Source organism: Coregonus clupeaformis, chromosome 8 (genome assembly GCF_020615455.1).
Source record: "Coregonus clupeaformis isolate EN_2021a chromosome 8, ASM2061545v1, whole genome shotgun sequence".
In the NCBI taxonomy this organism is placed as follows: Eukaryota; Metazoa; Chordata; class Actinopteri; order Salmoniformes; family Salmonidae; genus Coregonus; species Coregonus clupeaformis.
The window spans coordinates 45,439,227-45,460,420 of record NC_059199.1 but is presented as its reverse complement, the minus strand read 5'-3'; the positions used below and the strand labels follow the sequence as shown (position 1 = coordinate 45,460,420).

The 21,194-nt window shown below is 41.6% G+C and overlaps 1 protein-coding gene across 5 annotated transcripts; it reads right to left on the bottom strand.

Moving 5' to 3' along the window:
• Positions 1 to 8,420: 8,420 nt before the first annotated feature.
• stm (starmaker) lies at positions 8,421 to 19,333 on the bottom strand. Of its 5 annotated transcripts, none has more exons than XM_041883523.1 (22): positions 19,231 to 19,333; positions 18,372 to 18,433; positions 17,805 to 17,828; positions 17,389 to 17,454; positions 17,239 to 17,280; positions 16,979 to 17,017; positions 16,052 to 16,087; positions 14,997 to 15,050; positions 14,435 to 14,479; positions 13,924 to 13,971; positions 13,541 to 13,600; positions 13,235 to 13,300; positions 13,050 to 13,085; positions 12,847 to 12,924; positions 11,590 to 12,525; positions 11,240 to 11,410; positions 11,039 to 11,089; positions 10,542 to 10,589; positions 10,308 to 10,355; positions 9,701 to 9,766; positions 9,333 to 9,426; positions 8,421 to 9,222 (listed from the first exon to the last, which is right to left on the bottom strand). In XM_041883523.1, exons 1-21 carry the CDS (start codon positions 19,239 to 19,241, stop codon positions 9,386 to 9,388), a joined length of 2,028 nt encoding a protein of 675 aa, XP_041739457.1. In that variant the 5' UTR covers positions 19,242 to 19,333; the 3' UTR covers positions 8,421 to 9,222; positions 9,333 to 9,385. The 5 variants fall into 5 exon arrangements, with proteins under 5 accessions (XP_041739457.1, XP_041739459.1, XP_041739462.1 ...); XM_041883525.1 differs by having other exon boundaries at positions 14,435 to 14,473; XM_041883528.1 differs by lacking the exon at positions 11,039 to 11,089.
• Positions 19,334 to 21,194: the final 1,861 nt, after the last annotated feature.

The window sequence follows — 21,194 nt, the reverse complement described above, 5'->3', positions numbered from 1 at the left end:
TCCGGAGAGCCACTGTTAATTGAGCCCCTTTCTCCAGTGCCGGGTGATTGCATTCCTGCTGAGCTTGCCAATTCGCATCAGTCCCAGCCCAGGTCAGGGCAAGTCGACGGACTGTTTTACACTGTCATTAATATCTCGAAGCTCAGAAACTTATTGGTTTAATAAATTCTCCCTGATGAACTGGAAAATGATATCTTTCATAACAAAAGTAATTACCTCTGCCATTAAAACAGACTCCCATTGTTGTCCACTGAAATATAAGACCACCTGTTCCCCTGATCAACCCAATAACTTTTGTTAACTCTATAGACTTCAGTGGCACAGAGAAACTTCAACCGTATACACACATATACAGTGGGGAAAAAAAGTATTTAGTCAGCCACCAATTGTGCAAGTTCTCCCACTTAAAAAGATGAGAGAGGCCTGTAATTTTCATCATAGGTACACGTCAACTATGACAGACAAAATGAGGAAAAAATTTCCAGAAAATCACATTGTAGGATTTTTAATGAATTTATTTGCAAATTATGGTGGAAAATAAGTATTTGGTCAATAACAAAAGTTTCTCAATACTTTGTTATATACCCTTTGTTGGCAATGACACAGGTCAAACGTTTTCTGTAAGTCTTCACAAGGTTTTCACACACTGTTGCTGGTATTTTGGCCCATTCCTCCATGCAGATCTCCTCTAGAGCAGTGATGTTTTGGGGCTGTCGCTGGGCAACACGGACTTTCAACTCCCTCCAAAGATCTTCTATGGGGTTGAGATCTGGAGACTGGCTAGGCCACTCCAGGACCTTGAAATGCTTCTTACGAAGCCACTCCTTCGTGTGCCCCGGCGGTGTGTTTGGGATCATTGTCATGCTGAAAGACCCAGCCACGTTTCATCTTCAATGCCCTTGCTGATGGAAGGAGGTTTTCACTCAAAATCACACGATACATGGCCCCATTCATTCTTTCCTTTACACGGATCAGTCGTCCTGGTCCCTTTGCAGAAAAACAGCCCCAAAGCATGATGTTTCCACCCCCATGCTTCACAGTAGGTATGGTGTTCTTTGGATGCAACTCAGCATTCTTTGTCCTCCAAACACGACAAGTTCTATTTTGGTTTCATCTGACCATATGACATATGACATTCTCCCAATCCTCTTCTGGATCATCCAAATGCACTCTAGCAAACTTCAGACGGGCCTGGACATGTACTGGCTTAAGCTGGGGGACACGTCTGGCACTGCAGGATTTGAGTCCCTGGCGGCATAGTGTGTTACTGATGGTAGGCTTTGTTTCTTTGGTCCCAGCTCTCTGCAGGTCATTCACTAGGTCCCCCCGTGTGGTTCTGGGATTTTTGCTCACCGTTCTTGTGATCATTTTGACCCCACGGGGTGAGATCTTGCGTGGAGCCCCAGATCGAGGGAGATTATCAGTGGTCTTGTATGTCTTCCATTTCCTAATAATTGCTCCCACAGTTGATTTCTTCAAACCAAGCTGCTTACCTATTGCAGATTCAGTCTTCCCAGCCTGGTGCAGGTCTACAATTTTGTTTCTGGTGTCCTTTGACAGCTCTTTGGTCTTGGCCATAGTGAAGTTTGGAGTGTGACTGTTTGAGGTTGTGGACAGGTGTCTTTTATACTGATAACAAGTTCAAACAGGTGCCATTAATACAGGTAACGAGTGTAGGACAGAGGAGCCTCTTAAAGAAGAAGTTACAGGTCTGTGAGAGCCAGAAATCTTGCTTGTTTGTAGGTGACCAAATACTTATTTTCCACCATAATTTGCAAATAAATTCATTAAAAATCCTACAATGTGATTTTCTATAAAAAAAAATCTCAATTTGTCTGTCATAGTTGACGTGTACCTATGATGAAAATTACAGGCCTCTCTCATCTTTTTAAGTGGGAGAACTTGCACAATTGGTGGCTGACTAAATACTTTTTTTCCCCACTGTATATATATACAATTTTGCATTGATACATCTAATTTTGATGTAGGACCTACATTTTTAAATCAATCGCCCTGTTACTTGATTTGATTATTTAGCAACAACCGTGTCTTGACTTTGGCTATTTCAAGTCAATGTAGTGGATGTGTAAATACAGAGAAAGGTTATTGTGCTTGTGTTCTAGTAGCCAGTTCTTATGTAGCCAAGCAAGAACAACTGAAGAGAACCAGCACCATGGCCTAATTTCCTTTAGAAGGTTTGGGACTGGTACTCACAGTGTGTCTGCAGGAGATGCGACCCTTTCTCCTTTTGGATATCAAAATAACAGGGTTGATGAGGAGGACATATAGAAAGGCTGCCTTATTATAGTGTTATGGACCCTGTCAGATCTAGCCAAGATGCCTCTTAGCTAGATCCATGTCCCCCCCACACCACCTCATGTGACTGCTAGGCTCCTTGAGCCGGGACAATGGGTTGCTGTTGTGGGCTGAAACCATAGTGGCCTTGGAGCCAAGCTTGGGTGACGGACAAGATTAGAGGCCTGACTGGCTGGTGGATCGATCCAGCATCGTCCTCAAAGGGGAACCAGTGCAGATGTAATCTGTCTTTACTGGGGGTAACTGATGACTTACCACTCAGACTCAGGCCCAGTGGATATGGCAGACAGAAACTATGGGTTCTAGACTGGTTTGAGGTTGGGTTAACTGAAGCTCGTTGGTATAGCAAGTGAGTGATACACCTGCACAAACTGGATTGTACCAATAGTGAATATTCATGTTCAGTGTAATGACTTTGTAGTGAAGTGCAAACGATGGAGAAGAAAGGAAAATACTATTTATTGTAGGCTGTGAAATATCGGAGACAGATTATTCATTTGGCAAAGCATCCTTGAAACATCCTTGAAACAAAGTTTGCATTCTACAACAGTACATTAGTATTAGTCCTACAGTGCATTAAACAATTTAACTGAGAAGGCATTTGTGTAATTTTGATTAATAGTGAATAAAGTGAATAACTTGTTTATAGCTCGTTTTCAGTTAAATACCCGTACACAGACACACATTATTGCTTACAGACACAGACACATGCACGCACACACGCGCACACACACACACACACACACACACACACACACACACACACACACGAACACACACTTCATCCTTCTCATGTTACCATGCCATCTCAAGTTGATCTCAAATCCTGTTAGGGCTTTTTGTCCTGGTGGTCACGAGCCACCTCTGATCCTCCTGAAGGAGTCATTCTCTGTGGTATTATGAGATATTTCTCAAATGACTGGCGGTGGAGTGGAGTTGCTCTCTCTTGGTCATATATCAGCTTGTAATTAATCTCTATGGGAGGAATCAAATTAAAATCAAATCAAACTTTATTTAAAGTGCAGTAAAGCATTAACATAAAGGAGATTAAAAACAACAGAAGGCAATAAAATAGATTAATAAAAGAAGATCAAACAAAAAAGATGTCTAAAAGGATACAAAGAACCACTAGGGACAAACGGCACTTAAACACACCTTTTCAGATCATCTTGGTCATGTCAGTCTCACTGTAACATCTCTAGGCTGCAGGCTCTCTAACATTGTTCTTATACATAGAGTGAACATTGGATCATAATATATGGTCTCAATCCCCTCTCCCCCTTTAATCACCTTTGTTTTATCACCTATTAAATAACAGAGAAAAATGTTAAAGATAGGCCCTCAGAGTTGAATACAGGCCTCAACTATCTAAATAACAATACTGTATACTGCTTCTAGTGTTTCCTGATGTAGACACTGTTAAAGACATTCTCTGTTGAGAGGGACTTCCAGTGCCTAAAATGTGATCACATTTACTTCTGAATGCACCCTACCCACGGACAGATTTGTAAGGCAAGTAAGCCATTTACTGGACGTTACACTTTACAGGTAAAAGGTAGCACTTTTCTCACCGATATCATACCTTCCATCAGGTAGCAGGTGTTTAAAACCTCTTACACCTCAAATTAAAGTACCGGTATAACATTACTGCAGGTTTCTGGGGCTCTTCCACCCGCTCGACTCTTTGGGAAAGTAGCATGGGGGAGGTTAGCTACTAATGTAGGGAGAAGGAGGTTGTGGGGGGGGGTCAAGCTTCAGTGGCCACCCCCACTTCGTCTTCTGGCAGGGCACAGACCCTTTGTTCTGAGCTGTTTGGAGCCTTTTGTCTTTGGTTCACCTCCCCTCTCCTCCTCTTCCTTCTCCTCCTCTTTCTCCTCCTCTTCTTCCGTCTCCATGCAGGCCGCGTCCGGTCTGGACCACCAGGTTTGATTTATTTGTAACGTGAGAAGGCCTCCAGGCTTCAGGGGCCCTTTTTGAGGAGCCACGTGGAAACTTGAGCCCCTCTAAACAGCTCTTTTGGGGTTGGGTCAAGCGATCTAGTCCACTGGATGACTTCAAAACCCAAACGTTGAGAACATAATATCCTCTCCCCTCCTCTATGTCTCTCTGTCTCTCTGTCTGCCTTCTCTTAAAGGTTGACCTCAGTTAAGGGATATTCCATTTCTGTATGAAATCTGTTTGAAATATGCTGGGGTCCAATGGGACACAAACTGCTGAATTGTGGGAAAGTGTAATTTGATGTCAAGCTCTTCCTGGTTGCACTGTGCTAAAGAGAGACTCTCATAATCATAAATTGTTAGGGCCTTAAGTTTGGGAATATGTCATTAAATGTTCAGAGGAGACTCATGTAGATACCTACTTTAGAGAGAGGCTCTGTCGCAGCCGGCCGCGACCGGGAGACCCATGGGGCGGCGCACAATTGGCCCAGCGTCGTCCAGGGTAGGGGAGGGAATGGCCGGCAGGGATGTAGCTCAGTTGATAGAGCATGGCGTTTGCAACGCCAGGGTTGTGGGTTCGATTCCCACGGGGGGCCAGTATAAAAAAAAAAATGTATTCACTAACTGTAAGTCGCTCTGGATAAGAGCGTCTGCTAAATGACTAAAATGTAAATGTAATGAATGAAGGGTCACAGTTGAGCCCATTCAACCATCCTCCACAGGGGGGACAGAGAGAGCACACAATCAGCGTATACATATCAAATCAAATGTTATTTGTCACATGCTTCGTAAACAACAGGTGTAGACTAACAGTGAAATGCTTACTTACGGGCCGTTCCCAACAATGCAGAGAGAAAAAGCATGTGCGAGCAAGGAGGCCTACAAACCTGACTCAGAATGCCCCAAAATTCACCCAACTTATTGTGGGAAGATTGTGGAAGGCTACCCGAAACGTTTGACCCAAATTAAACCATTTAAAGGCAATGCTACCAAATACTAATTGAGTGTATATAAACTTCTGACCCACTGGGAATGTGATTAAATAAATAAAAGCTAAAATAAATCATTCTCTCTACTATTATTCTGACATTTCACATTCTTAAAATAAAGTGGTGATCCTAACTGACCTAAGACAGGGAATATTTACTAGAATTAAATGTCAGGAATTGTGAAAAACTGAGTTTAAATGTATTTGGCTAAGGTGTATGTAAACTTCCGACTTCAACTGTAACTAGGAATAAAGTGACTAGGCAACAGGATAGATAATAAACAGTAACAGCAGCATATGCGATGAGACAAAAGAGTTAGTGCAAAAAGGGTCAATGCAGATATTCCGGGTAGCTATTGGTTAACTATTTAACCAACTATTTAGCAGTCTTATAGCTTGGGGGTAGAAGCTGTTCAGGGTCCTGTTGGTTCCAGACTTGGTGCATCGGTACCGCTGGCCGTGTGGTAGCAGAGAGAAAAGTCTATGACTTGGGTGGCTGGAGTCTGACCATTTTTAGGGCCTTCCTCTGACACCGCCTGGTATAGAGATCCTGTATGGGAGGGAGCTCGGCCCGGTGATGTACTGGGCTGTATGCACTACCTTCTGTAGCGCCTTGTTGCGGTCGGATGCCAAGCAGTTGTCATACCAAGCGGTGATGCAGCCAGTCAAGATGCTCTCAATGGTGCAGCTGTATAACTTTTTGAGGATCTGAGGGCCTATGCCGAATCGTTTCAGCCTCCTGAGGGGGAAGAGGTGTTGTCGTGCCCTCTTCACGACTGTGTTGATGTGTGTGGACCATGATAGTTCCTTCGTGATGTGGACACCGAGGAACATGAAGCTCTCGACCTTCTCCACAACAGCCCCGTCGATGTGGATGGAGGCATTCTCAGCCCTCTGTTTCCTGTAGTGCATGATCAGCTCCTCTTGCTGACGTTGAGGGAGAGGTTGTTGTCCTGGCACCACACTGCCAGGTCTCTGACCTCCTCTCTGTAGGCTGTCTCATCGTCGTCAGTGATCAGGCCTACCACCGCCGTGCCGTCATACCTTCTCAGAATGTGTTCATGTGAAAAAAAAAACATGTATTCTACAGCAAATAGTATTGTTCCAGATGGCTTTCTGCGTAGTGTTGTTTTATTCGGAAAGTATTCAGACCCCTTCCCTTTTTTCGCATTTTGTTACGTTACAGCCTTATTCTACAACGTATTAAACAAAATAAAATAGTTAGCAATCTACACACAATACCCCATAATGACAAAGCGAAAACTAGTTTTTAGACATTTAGAAAAACAGACATTTACATAAGTATTCAGACCCTTTGCTATGAGACGACTCGAAATTGAGCTCAGGTGCATCCTGTTTCCATTGATCATCCTTGAGATGTTTCTACAACTTCATTGAATTTAATTTATTGGACATGATTTGGAAAGGCACACACCTGTCTATATAAGGTCCCACAGTTGACAGTGCATTTCAGAGCAAAAACCAAGCCATGAGGTCTAAGGAATTGTCCGTAGAACTCCGAGACAGGATTGTGTCGAGGCACAGATCCGGGGAAGGGTACCAAAACGTCTGCAGCATTGATGGTCCCCATGAGCACAGTGGCCTCCATCATTCTTAAATGGAAGAAGTTTGGAACCACTAAGACTCTTCCTAGAGCTGGCCGCCTGGCCAAATTGAGCAATCGGGGGAGAAGGGCCTTGGTCAGGGAGGTGACCAAGAGCCCGATGGTCACTCTGACAGATCTCCAGAGTTCCTCTGTGGAGATAGGAGAACCTTCCAGAAGGACAACCATCTCTGCAGCACTCCACCAATCAGGTGTTTATGGTAGAGTGGCCAGACGGAAGCCACTCCTCAGTAAAAGGCACATGACAGCCCGCTTGGAGTTTGCCAAAAGGCACCTAAAGGATTCTCAGACCATGAGAAACAAGATTCTCTGGTCTGATGAAACCAAGATTGAACTCTTTGGCCTGAATGCCACCACCATGCTACGTTTAAGCATGTGGTGGCAGCATCATGCTGTGGGGATGTTTTTCAGTGGCAGGGACTGGGAGACTAGTCAGGATTGAGGGAAAGATGAACAGAGCAAAGTACAGAGAGATCATTGGTGAAAACCTGCTCCAGAGCGCTCAGGACCTCAGACTGGGGCGAAGGTTCACCTTCCAAATGGACAACGACCCTAAGCACACAGCCAAGACAACGCAGGAGTGGCTTCAGGACAAGTCTCTGAATGTCCTTGAGTGGCCCAGCAAGAGCCCGGACTTGAAGCCGATTGAATATCTCTGAAGAGACCTGAAAATAGCTGAGCAGCGACACTCCCCATCCAACATGACAGAGCTTGAGAGGATCTGCAGAGAAGAATGGGAGAAACTCCCCAAATACAGGTGTGCCAAACTTGTAGCCTCATATCCAAGAAGACTCAAGGCTGTAATCGCTGCCAAAGGTGCTTCAACAAAGTACTGAGTAAAGGGTCTGAATACTAACGTAAATTTGATTCTTCCGTTTTTTATTTGTACTAAATTTGCAAGGATTTCTAAAAAACAGTTTTGGATTTGTCATTATGGGGTATTGTGTGTAGACTGATGAGGAAAAAAATATATTTAACCCATTTTAGAATAAGGCTGTAACGTAACAAAATGTGGAAAAAGTCAAGGGGTCTGAATACTTTCCGAATGCACTGTATGTGAAAATGATGCGTTTCTATGTTTTGTTGTAAACAGTTGATGGAATGATAGAGTTTAGGAGAAATGTGTGACCGCTGGCCCTGCCTTACCTCTAGCTAGACAGTGATTGCTACCAGGCCACTTCACACTTCTTCTTCATGTCATCATCGTCATTGCCATGATCCCTTTTATTACTGTGTTGGTTACTAGTGTGCTATGTTATCACAGACCCTGGATGTAGGACTTGGTGTGCTACTTCAAAACATGGCTATTGAATTTGACATGTGTCACATTCTAGTAACTCCATTGATTATTATTATGATATTATATTTTGTACATTCGTTATATTATCATATTATTTATAGTTGATATTAGTGTAAAGGAAGCATTTCACCTGTTGTTTACGAAGCATGTGACAAATAAAATGTGATTTGATGTGAAAGTCCTGCGAGTCCATGAGTAGGCTTCTTACCTGCTTCTCGTTTCATCAACAGATTCACAAAAACACACACATACAACTTTTTATCCCCAAAAACTTGCCGACAACTCAGTCTTTATTAGATTTCCCCCGTGTACATATTAAAATGACATTCTCATTATGTCTATACAATTGTTATTTTACAATTTTTCCGACCAATATAGATCACATTTTTCTAGTACTTTCTCTAGATTTGTTTTGTATACCTTATCAAAGACATTTTCGCGTCATAAAATGTATGTACACTTCATTTTGTATAAATGACCTTGTGTTTTTCATAATAAAAAAAACGAATGTTGAGCTGAGAGTCAGTTGGAGTTATTTTTCAAATGTAGCAGCCGTTATTGGTTAGAAGGACAAAGTGCCAATTGAGCTTTCTGTCAAGGACTGAGACAGCAATGCATAATAGGAAAGCAAGAGAAAACAGTAGAAACCTTGCAGAAACATAGAAAACCAACAATGACTGAATGTTATCTTAAAAAACAGACTTCTGGTTATCTCAAGGGCATTGTAAGAGAACATAGTGACATCTTATCAATATGCTAGTTGATACGACAGGGGTGTAACTAAATAAACTGTCTTTAACAAAAACAAAGTTGAAAAAACTACATTCTTCATGGTCCAATATCAAACTACCCAAAAAACAATACAGTCAAAAAGTGGGTAAAAATGTAATGTACACCAAAAAAGTAGAATAATTTAATTTTATCCTCGTAGACACTGCACACACCTTCACCATTTTGAGGGGCAAAAGAGGGTTAAGGAACTTAAGAGCAACATTTGACTAAAGTTTTTGTTGATATTGCTTGTTGTCAGTTTTCTGTGGGATTCACCATGATGGGTCTGCAATGAAAGAAGACGGATTGAAGTGAAATGATTATATATAATTTCAAGGTACAGGATACCTCTCCTCTCATTAGTAAGTACAAATCAATGGATATGGCTTTAGGTACCTATCAAACTGTCTGACTCCATCCACAGTGTGCTGTCGTCTCAACCCACAGGGCTAAGACTGGGCTGCTGGGGCGGTGGCAGCAGCATCAGCGGCTGGAAATCAAATGAGATATACAGTACATAGAAATTAATACAACACCATCTGATCATACTGTACAATAAATGTCCTCCATCTCTCTGTATGTCAGAGTGACAGACGGGTCAAATAAGTCTGGAATGGAAATGTAAAATGTAAAATGTACGCACATAAAATGTCTGCACGTATGACTAAGTCACTTTGGATAAAAGCATCCGCTAAACTGCATATATAATTAGATATGAATATGCTGACATGGCTTGGTGTGTTGCAGTGTTCTGCTGACATTACCCTGCGAGGCACCCTGTGTCGTGTCATCCTGTTGGTCTGGTTGGTCCAGCATGTCAGCTGTAACAGCTGAGAGAGAAAAGAAAGTAACACATTTATTCCAATAACTTTCTGTCATCTGTGTGTCATTCTACCTCATCATGTGCTTTGGATAAATTAATCAGATAAATCCCTGCAATCTCTCTGTGTGTGTGTGTGTGTGTGTGTGTGTGTGTGTGTGTGTGTGTGTGTGTGTGTGTGTGTGTGTGTGTGTTTGTGTGTGATAGGCTTATGAAGGAGAAGAAAGGGGCCATTTAAAGCAATCTAGCACAAACACAGCCAGTCCTCCACACCAAACCTCTGGTGAGTTCATTAGAGTTGTTTAATTAACTGGTCTAGCTTCAACAAAGTGCCCTGGATTCCTCTGTGTGTGTGTGTGTGTGTGTGTGTGTGTGTGTGTGTGTGTGTGTGTGTGTGTGTGTGTGTGTGTGTGTGTGTGTGTGTGTGTGTGTGTGTGTGTGTGTGTGTGTGTGTGTGTGTGCGTGCACGCGTGCATGTTTGTATCTGCATAGTGTCTATTGTTGTGAGCTGTGGGAGGCATCAGACAGGGCAGTCCTGTCTCCTCTCTTACCTTCAGTTGCCTCGACAGCCAAGTCCATCTCATCAGACTTCATTATCTCTGTTCAAACAAACAGACATCTGATCAGAAAAGTCACAAGGACAAAATATGTGTTTACTTTGTGGCTCATTGACTGAGTTGACTAGTGAACACAAATGCTCTGTTTCTTCCCCTGGCAAGAAGCCTTAGAATGGTTGGGCCTTTCATTGGTAACCACCCCAAGAAGTAAGTCCGTTTTGGACTTACCTTCTGAATCTGGAGTCATTGTTTCTGCCCCATCCATCTCATCGTCATCTGAGAAAAAAAACATGAATCAGCCTTGTTTTCACTATTTCAATTATTATTATTTTGCGCATCATACATACGAGAAAAACTAATTATTTCATTCTTTTAAAAAAAATGCATTTTAGGATACATGTGAAATAAAATAAATGGCCAAATAATGTATTTTTTATGCATTTTGTAATGTCTTTTAATGCGTGACATACATTTGTAAATCTATTTGGAATACATACATTTGTATGGAATACATACATTATTTGGAATGCATACATTTGTATGGCCAATTATTTCACATGCATTTTTATTTTGGTATGTTAATCCTTGTTGGTCTCATCCTCATCTAAAGAACAGATTCATATATATTATGTTGAGCCACAATAATGAATTTGAATGTTACAACAGCTAAAGAGCAAGCCATTTGAAAGCCCAGGTGATATGATTCAGGATCAGAGGAAGTAAACCTGTGTGTGAGTCTGGCTCTGCATCAGATTCAGAATGGTCATCCTCTGAGTCTATGAAAAGAAAATGTGCATAACATCAAGCAACAGTATGAAATGATGGACCGTTTGGCATAAATTACTTCTGTCTCTTTCATTCACTACTGCATGGATCATCTGAAAAACAAGCAAGGTGATCAAGTGACACAAGATTGAGAGACTTACCAGAGGCATCTTTGTCCATATCATCCTTGTCCATATCATCCTTGTCCATATCATCTTTGTCCATATCATCCTTGTCCATATCATCTTTGTCCATATCATCCTTGTCCATATCATCTTTGTCCATATCATCTTTGTCCATATCATCTTTGTCAGACTCAGCACTGTCAGAATCTGTATCAGAAAGAAGTGTTTCAGTTACCACAATATGATACCATTGTCACTAACAATACTACACCATCTTTTACATGGAATCACATATGTATTTTTCATCATTATTAGCTGTTTTTCCTGCACATGTGACCTGGCCTAATTATTAGCTACATTTCTTTCTTTTGTAGTGGTAACCGCACCTTTGGGCTCTTTCATCATGCTATCATCAGTGTCCTCTGGCTGGGCTTCAGTGTCCTCTTCACTGTCATCCTCTTGTGGTTCAGGGGCATCGCTGGTCCCAATGTCCTTCTTACTGTTGGAGTCTGGTTCAGCCGCACTCTCATCCTTACTGTCCTCCTTACTGTCCTCCTCACTGTCAGACTCTAATGTTTTTAGTTTCCTCTCCTCCTCCGCCTCCGCCTTCTCTAGCTCCTCCTCCTCCTTTGCCTCCAGCTCCGCCTCCTCCTCCGAATCCTGTGGAGGCTCAAAATCTTGGCTCCCTACAGGGCTTCCCACCTCGATGCTGTCTTCAGGGCCAGGCTTCTGGTCCCCCACATCACTTCTCTCCTCCATGTCTGCTACTTCAGCCTCTTCCTGGCTGCCAATCACTCCTCCCTCCTCCAGGTTCATTTCCTGCTTCTCTGGTTCCTCCTTGGGGACCTGGATCACCTCATCGCTGTCATCGTTGCTGTTGTCTGCGCTGTCGCTGTCTTTCTTATCATCTTTGTCTGGCTTGTCGTCTTCTTCTCTGGTGTCCTTGCTGTTGTCTTTGCTGTCATCTGAGTCGTTCTTGTCATCTTCTTCTCTGGTGTCCTTGCTGGTGTCTTTGCTGTCATCTGAGTCGTTCTTGTCGTCTTCTTCTGTGGTGTCCTTGCTGTTGTCTTTGCTGTCATCTGAGTCGTTCTTGTCGTCTTCTTCTGTGGTGTCCTTGCTGTTGTCTTTGCTGTCATCTGAGTTGTTCTTGTCGTCTTTTTCGTCTGTGTCAGCGTCTGAGTCTGCAGCGTCTTGTTTGCTGTCGCTGTCCGCCGTTTCCTCTGTCTGTGTTTCTTCTGCACTGTCTTTCTCTTCTGCAGGGGCCTTAGCATCTAGTTCAGTGTCCTTATCCTCAACACTGTCGTCTTTGTCTGTGGCAGCATCTGCAGACAAGTGACAGAGTGTTTAGACATCCTGGTAATGAATAGGGTTGGGTTAGGGTATATGAAGTAGAATATGTAGAACCAAGTGAGAACAAGAGAGGTCCTAGTACTGAGCCTTGGGGGACGCCAGTGGTAAGACCTACCCTATCATGACCCTTTGTGGGTGAGAAACACGCAACCTTCAATGAGCAAACTCACCTGCAGCATCCTTCTCACCTGCATCAAGAGGACAGCTTTATGACCAACTGAAGGGTAGAACAGCTCAAAATGACAGTTTCCCAGACAATGAATGTCCAGTTCAGAAATGTCAATGAAACACACCTGCATCAGTCTTGTCGTCACTCTTGTCACCATCTTTGTCCGTCTCTGTGGCCTCATCCGTGTCATCACTGGTCACATCTACAATCACACATGATTTATGTCATCAAACTGCCGTAACCTATTATTTGATGTCTTTGAATTGCCAATTAACCTGTCTAGTACAACATTATAATAAAAACATTGATGTTCTTCTTTATACTTACCAGCAGAGTCCGCTTGCACGTCTGTCAGCGCTTCATCTTAAAAAGAAATAAAAAGTTGGTTGTGTGTTTTATTATGTTTTCATTCAACAGGAGAATGTATTGTTTACTTATCAATGCTTTGAATGGGGGATCAGTGTATTGTGTGTGTCAGGACTGTCACAATGTCTGCTTTAAACACACTTTACCTGTGGAGTCACTTCCTGGAGACTCTGTGGAGTCATTTCCTGGAGACTTATCCACATCTGTTGTGTCTGAAATCATAATTTAATTAGCAACAGATTTATTATATTTATTAATTAACAACATAGATCTATTATAAGTTGGCCTGTTGATGTTTATAGCAATGTTTGTTACACTGATGATGTTTATTACAATGATAATGTTTGTTACAATGATAACGTTTGTTACAATGATAATGTTAGTATGTTCTGATGATCTGTGAAGTTAGAGTTTGGTTATTGTGCAAGTAAGTCAGAGAGAAAGGGTCTTACCCAAATCCTCTGATGACACCTCTGCTGACACCTTCCCCCTGTCATCAGCACCATCTGTATCTGTGGTGAAGACAGACTAAATTAGTCAAAAGTCAAACAATTTATGGGCGTTTTGTAATGGTTGAGTGTTAATGTGGCCCTGGTCTAGAATTAGTCACTGTTTTAGGTTACGTCCCAAATGGCACCCTATTCTCTATACAGTGCACTACTTTTGACCTGTACTAAAGAACGCAACAACTGGGTCAGTATCCCGATTCCAATACTTATTGTTGATCTGTCTATCTATTGATCTACGTTTGTCAAGTAAAAATGATCATTCACAGTGATGAATGACTTGAAGATTTACGCTCAGTGGTTGTGAAGACTGCAAGGTGTGCCCTCACCTGGTATATCAGAAGTGTCTACGGTCTCTGTCACAGCCTCAGAGGCATCTGAAAAAACAGATCATATTTGATCATATACTGACAGTCATCATCAGCTCTAACCCACATCCCTCAATGAACGTAGCCATGTGGACTCAATGAACTGTGTGTAGCTAATAATGTAACCTAACGTAGCAGGCGCCAAAGAAACGCCTGAGAGGACTTCCCACATCCGCTTTTCAGTGGAAAAGGAAGCTAGGTTGAAGATCGGATGCATCCGGTTGTTGGCAACTCCGCTCCACTAAAGGTGCTAGTAATGTAACAGTACTTTTGTATCATTATATTACTATGTATCATATAAACTACCATTTTGTACTTTATTGTATTACTAGGTGTGATAACTAGTCTAGAAGAACATGCCTTTCACTTTGGTATCTTTGTTTTGACTGAAGTAACTGTTGTGTCCAAAAGAATGAGACAACTGTGACATTGGGTCCCAAGAACATCTCTCAAAACATATCGCTTCACTCACCAGCTGCATCCGTTGTATCTTGGCTGCCTGCTGCTTCAGCTGCATCTTAACATAATGACATTAATGTTATTGGAAGGTATGAAAATACTGTATAATTTCTTACCTTGTTATTGAACATGACTACATAACCATACAGTAGTTTGGCCATCTATTTACTGCTGATGTTAACTGCCACTAAAACAATGTATTTTATTTATGCTTGACAATAGATGTAAGGCTGCAGTATGTCTCCCCCCAGGTTTGTCAATTTCGTACTTGAAAGTAGACAGACAGATGCAGTATTTATTGTAAAAAAGAATGTTGCACATGACATCACAGCACAGCGTGCCGCACTTGCCTGGGGAAATAACAAATGCCATGCATCCTCATCATCACCATGGAAATGATTTTTTGGTGTGTCTGACTTTCTCTCACAGATTTTGACCCAGGCGAATGTGGCATGCTGTGCTGTGACAAACAATAGAAGACTGCACCTGTACATCCTGCATTCTTATCGTATGATTTCGACCTTTGCCCTTAACCCTTATCCTTGACCTTTGTATATTTTGCTCCTAGGCCTCACCTGGGGCATCAGAGGCATCAGGATTGCCTGTGGTTTCCACACTGGTATCTCTGTCTGTATCAAATCAAATCAAATTGTATTTACCACATGCGCCGAATACAACAGGTGTAGACATTACAGTGAAATGTTTACTTACAAGGCCTTAACCAACAATGCAGTTTTTAAGAAAAAAAATGTTTAAGTTAAAAATAGATAAGTAAAAAATACAAAATAGCAAATAACTAAAGAGCAGCAGTAAAATAAGATAACAGTAGGGAGGCTATATACAGTGGGTACCGGTACAGAGTCAATGTGTGGGGGCACCGGTTGGTCGAGGTAATTGAGGTAATATGTACATGTGGGTAGAGTTAAAGTGACTATGCATTAATAATAAACAGAGTAGCAGCAGCATAAAAGATGGGGTTGGGGTGGGGTGGGGTGGGGGGGCAATGCAAATAGTCTGGGTACCCATGATTAGCTGTTCATGAGTCTTATGGCTTGGGGGTAGAAGCTGTTAAGAAGCCTTTTGGACCTAGACTTGGTGCTCCGGTACAGCTTGCCGTGCAGTAGCAGAGAGAACAGTCTATGACTAGGGTGGCTGGAGTCTTTGATATTTTTTAGGGCCTTCCTCTGACACCGCCTGTATAACTTTTTAAGGATCTGAGGACCAATACCAAAATCTTTTCAGTCTCCTGAGGGGGAATAGGCTTTGTCGTGCCCTCTTTACGACTGTCTTGGTGTGTTTGGACCATGATAGTTTGTTGGTGATGTGGACACCAAGGAACTTGAAGCTCTCAACCTGTTCCACTACAGCCCCGTCGATGAGAATGGGGGCATGCTCAGTCCTCTTTTTTTCCCCTGTAGTCCACAATAATCTCCTTTGTCTTGATCATGTTGAGGGAGAGGTTGTTATCCTGGCACCACACGGCCAGGTATCTGACCTCCTTCCTATAGGCTGTCTCATCGTTGTCGGTGATCAGGCCTACAACTGTTGTGTCGTCACCACTACTGTCATTATCAGGAAATCCCCAGTATAGGGTGTTTTTCATTGCCATTCAAATGAATTGGTGACTCACTGTTTGTGTCTGTGGATGTATCACTGCTACTGGCATCTGATAAATGAAGAACAAACATCAGGTGAGTTGTAATTAGATTTTTGGCTATTGAACTTGTTTAAGCCATGGACTCTTCAGTACTAAAATCTGTCTGGGTAAGATTAATATTACCATTACATGTTTCCTTGGTAACTGGTTTTGATTGGGCTTACTGTCTTTCAGATAATGTATTCCTCTAAGACAGGGTTCTTCAATTCAGGTCCTGGAGGGCCGAAACACTTCTGTTTTTATTTCTACCTGGTAGTTAATTGCACTCACCTGGTGTCCCAGGTCTGAATTAGCCCCTGATTAGAAGGAGAGGATGAAAAACAGAGGTGTTTCGGCCCTCCAGGACCAGAATTGAAGAACCCTGCTCTAAGACATCTGATGTAGTTTATAGTGGATGTTATAGAATGACTTTGAAGAGACAGTAAGTAAACAATGTGTTATGGCATGAGGAGGTTTGGGGAATTGGGGAAGTGGTTTTTGGCGAGCCTTGATATACCTTTGGCTTGGATTTGTGACCCCTTTGGTTTATTCTGTCAATGTTGCAAACCTTCAGCATGGCCGCACAGCAAATAGTCAGACTGAGAAATGTACTGTCTGGTCTAGAAAGCATTTGTTTAGCTATGTTTCAGGGGGGTGCTGTTGTTATTCTGTATTTATACATGTTTATGTGAGTATCCACCTTTGCAGATCCTCTATAGGGGATAGTTAAGTGTTTTCATTATAGTCTTATAGCAGGTCTATTTTGTCTGCTCACTAACTATTTGCTATCATTTGGATAATTGTGGCTAATGAATGATTAGGTGTGTGTTTCTTTACATTATACTCTGAGCTGCTCAACATGGGTTGTCTTTTTGAAGTCAACACACACACACAAACACACACACACACACACACACTAACCTGGGGTGTCTGTTGTATCAGTTGAGGAATCCACTGCACCTAAAAACAAATAAGTGTCATGATCAACAGCTCAGTGATCCTTCTCTCATGTTGAACATCCTTCGCTGGTACTGTAAGGGGAAATGTTTTACTTTCAGAGGGAATCGAAATCCTCATTCTTCTTCTCTAATTTACAGAGTTGGTTTCCTTGAGAGTCTAGTTGAGTTGGTTCTACATCATTCACTCAAGATGGAAAGATCCCTAAACCCAGACACTCATACCTCCTGCTAGCTCTTTACTGGAGTCAGTCCCATCTGTGGTCCCTGTGAACAACAGAGGATTTCTTATTAGTTTCCGTCGGTATAAAATGGTACATACCTTGTGTGGTTAAGAAGGTATTAGGTAGGAGATACATTGGCGTCAGTACAAACCTGCGGAGACTCCAGCTGCTGCTGCAACTTCCGGGCTGATAGTGGGGGCTCCGCCATCTTTGGCACCTGAGACCAAGAAAGTATCATAGCACCACTTGCCAATGATCACCCAGCTAAGCCAATAACAAACTAGAAAACTCAGTATCGAATGTATCCAATTATGCAACACTCGAATGGTTTGATTTCTAGCACTGTTGAGGTTTCAGTCCAGTGTTTTCAAATGTAAATGAAATAAAACGACAAAGCACATATCGGAAGCGATCCAAACACACAGCACAAGGAATGGTGTCATTACACCAGCATAAACACTAGTTCAGACTGAATACAAACCACTTATAACTAACAAAGCTGATTAGCATGTACTTTTCTAACTGTTGTGGTATGAACATCATGATAAAACACAAATTACACATTACCATCATTGTCTGCCTCTGTTCCATCTGTAAAATAAATAAATATGCATTAGAAAGCATTAGGGGAGCATGATTAATGGTTTGGGGAACTAGCTCCATTTGAATAGACCATATATGAGGCCCACACTGCTCCTCTCTCTATCCCACATCAAGCAAAGGAGAACAGACCTCTTTTGTGTCTCCACAGAGAGACCAGGGTTCTGATTACACTGCCATTGTGGAGAAGCAGAGGACTCCCATTGTGATTCAATGGGATGGATGGATGTCGCTGTATACATTGGAAATGCCTCCTCACTTAAACATTATGTAATGGTCATTTTGCTTGATATATTTGCTCACTTAATGTTTGCAATGTAGCTTAGAGTAGCGTAGACTGGATAACTGGAAAGGTGAAGCATGATATGCGTAACCCATTGTTTTGTCATAGCGTTGAACCTGAAATTAACCTGAAATAAAATCCATCGTCTAGACAACATCTTGTGCACATAATGATAAAATTGTCATTATTGTTAAACTGTAGTTACTGATGGAAGAATTCTAAATTTAAGGTTTACTTGAATGTTTTCTTACCAGTAACGGGGGCTGAGATAGCAAGACCAGCCAAAGCAAAGATCAAAGGAACAGTCAGCGTTCTGTTAGAATAAGAACACAGAGATAGAACTGGTCACTTCACTTTTTAAACAATCATTTAGTCAAACAGATTCTGGGTTCTCCTAGAAGCCATCTTAGGGTTTTTAGTGGCAGTGGATAATGAAAAAACAACTATTTGAATGGAAGGTTGCTGGACATTTGTTTCCCCTGCTCATAGCATTATAATACATTTGAATATATGTACCTTGCAGCAAGGGAAGGTATCTTATGGAAGTTCTTATGTTCAACATATCTTATGGATCATTAATGACCACTAAAATCAATTAAAAGTGAATCAATGAAAAGTTGTTAGATTATGTACTTTATCTTTGTAATATAATGAAAAGTCAAACACAGGCTGTTTATTAAACATTTTGACTTAGGCTAAAACTTACTCAAATTCTGACTTTTTCAAAGCTTTTTAAAGACTGTCTAGAGTCCCATCATTTTATCTCGTACCACAATCATCATTGGGTTTTGATGCTATTGTAATTGGAGTTTAGAAATGAACAAGGAAATCTTAAATAAGAATAATAACTACATATACATTGCCAACATATTGCGATCACACAAAAACACACACAAAAACAATTAATTCAACTATTCCCCTCTCTCCATAATTGAAATACCCCCAGCAGATGTAAACTTCTCAGGTTTCATTCTACAGGTAGACTGACAAATAAAACTTCCCCCAAGAATACAGATACATGTCCAAATAGATTGAGTAATTTTATAAGTACACACATAAGTGAAAAATAAATACCCAAAGCTAGCCACCCTTGTGTTAGTATTCACTTACCGTGACAACATTGTGACGGGATAGTTTAGCCAGTGGGGCGACACTCAGGTGTCTCTATAGTTTCCAGTAGGTCTAAAGTCTGGCTGGAGGGAACCCAATGGGTTTTATACTTTCACCACTCCCTCCGCTCCTAGGGGGCAGAGCCTGTGAGACACAGAGAGACACAGAGAGAGACAGAGGCGTTGCAGAGGAACAGCATTACAATCCTTTAAAATAGGGTTGAAAGTGAGGCTCTGACAACTTTGTTTGTGTTTCCAAACAGTGCTATGTATTAAGTCCCCTCTGATCGGAATCAACCCCCATATCTCCCCCCTAAACACTCAGCCCCTCTCACACACTCATAGCTTACACACTCACCCCGCCCCCCTCTGAAAGTACCCACAGATATCACTTTGGTGTGTAGATCGTTTTGTTGTTTTATTTTTTTTGTTTGCCCATGAGATTTTATTTGGGTTTGTCAAGTGAGCTGTGGTTGGTGTGTTCTTCTGGGAAACAAAACACAGATATGTAGTTATGCTGGAAATGTTTGAGGATTTTAACCTCGTGATTACTCTGCGCTTGTTTCTCGGCAAAGCAGGCTACTCGTAGACTACCTGCCTAGAAGTTATCTAGTGGTAATGGTATGATGTAGCCAGATATAAAGTAGGTATGTTGTGATGTTTTGATGGTGTGAACTGAGAGTCCATGGCAGTAGAGGAGCAGGTTCTACAATGCTATTTATGAAGGTAATGGAATGATCACCGACACGGGATGTTGAACAAATTAAAGCTTCCTCAAATCTGTCCCTAAAATCTTTACATCCTTGTCAGAGCTAAATGCCAGCCAGCGAGGAGGAGATTGTTGAGAGACCTTCAGTCTTTCTTTGTTTTCATTAGACAGTAGAGAACCTGCTCACAAGGTTCATAATGGTTGAAACAGTGAAGCAAACATCAAGGCATACAGTGTGCCTCGATGTTTACATTTTTACGAACGTTGCATCATGTTTAAAGCTTTGTAACTTTTTTATGAAGTTTTCTAACAGTGTTTGGGCTCCTCTGTGATAGTCTATGACTTTATTCCACTCTCAGTGACTTCATTAGTGATGATTAGGATTCAGCATGTTACGTTTTGAGACTTTGACGTAAAGATAAACCTGGACCAGCATGGATAACTTTAGTATCATCTCTATGGACAAACAGTTGCTACATTATCACCCTTATCATTTCACTCCACACAAGTTGCATCACAGACTTAAACTCACACTCTGAGGAAACTTTTAAAGCCAGTGTTGAAGAGAAAGGAGAATATTTGTTTCGTAGTTCCAACCAAAAATGTTCTTGCATGCTTGTCAAAGAACTCTCCTACTAACCTGATGAAAATATTCATTAAGACATTTTCACATGCAGGAGACCCTACTGGCAGGATTATAATGGGTCTTTGTCTGTGCTCTTTTTCTTTTAGGTCAGATTAAACTTTCTTGAGGATTGGGGATTGACTGTTTCAGATGCTAATCTGATGCTAATGCTAACGTTTGTATGGTAATTAGGCGCATAGGTGATCACTGACGAAAAGCCAACAGATAGTTAGTGTAACAGAATAGAAGATCATTAGCTAGCTTCCACTCCTATTAACTCCCTGTTGTTAACTTTATAAACCACTTTAGAATGGCATGGCTGACAAAGTTTTTGTATTTATTTTTGGTAATACCAAGTACTCCACTGAAGACATTCTTTAAAATAGTATACTTGGTCATAACAGACTTTATATGGTCAAATAAAATTCATAGAATAAAAAGGAACATTTTACATCCTCCTAAGTCTGAGGGTGGTTTTATCCTTCCAGACTTGGAATTGTATCAACTCACTACTCAAGGCTTTTACTTGCGACATATAGTTAAAGCTGCAATATGTAACTTTTTAGGCGACCCGACCAAATTCACATAGAAATGTGAGTTATAGATCTGTCATTCTCATTGGAAGCAAGAC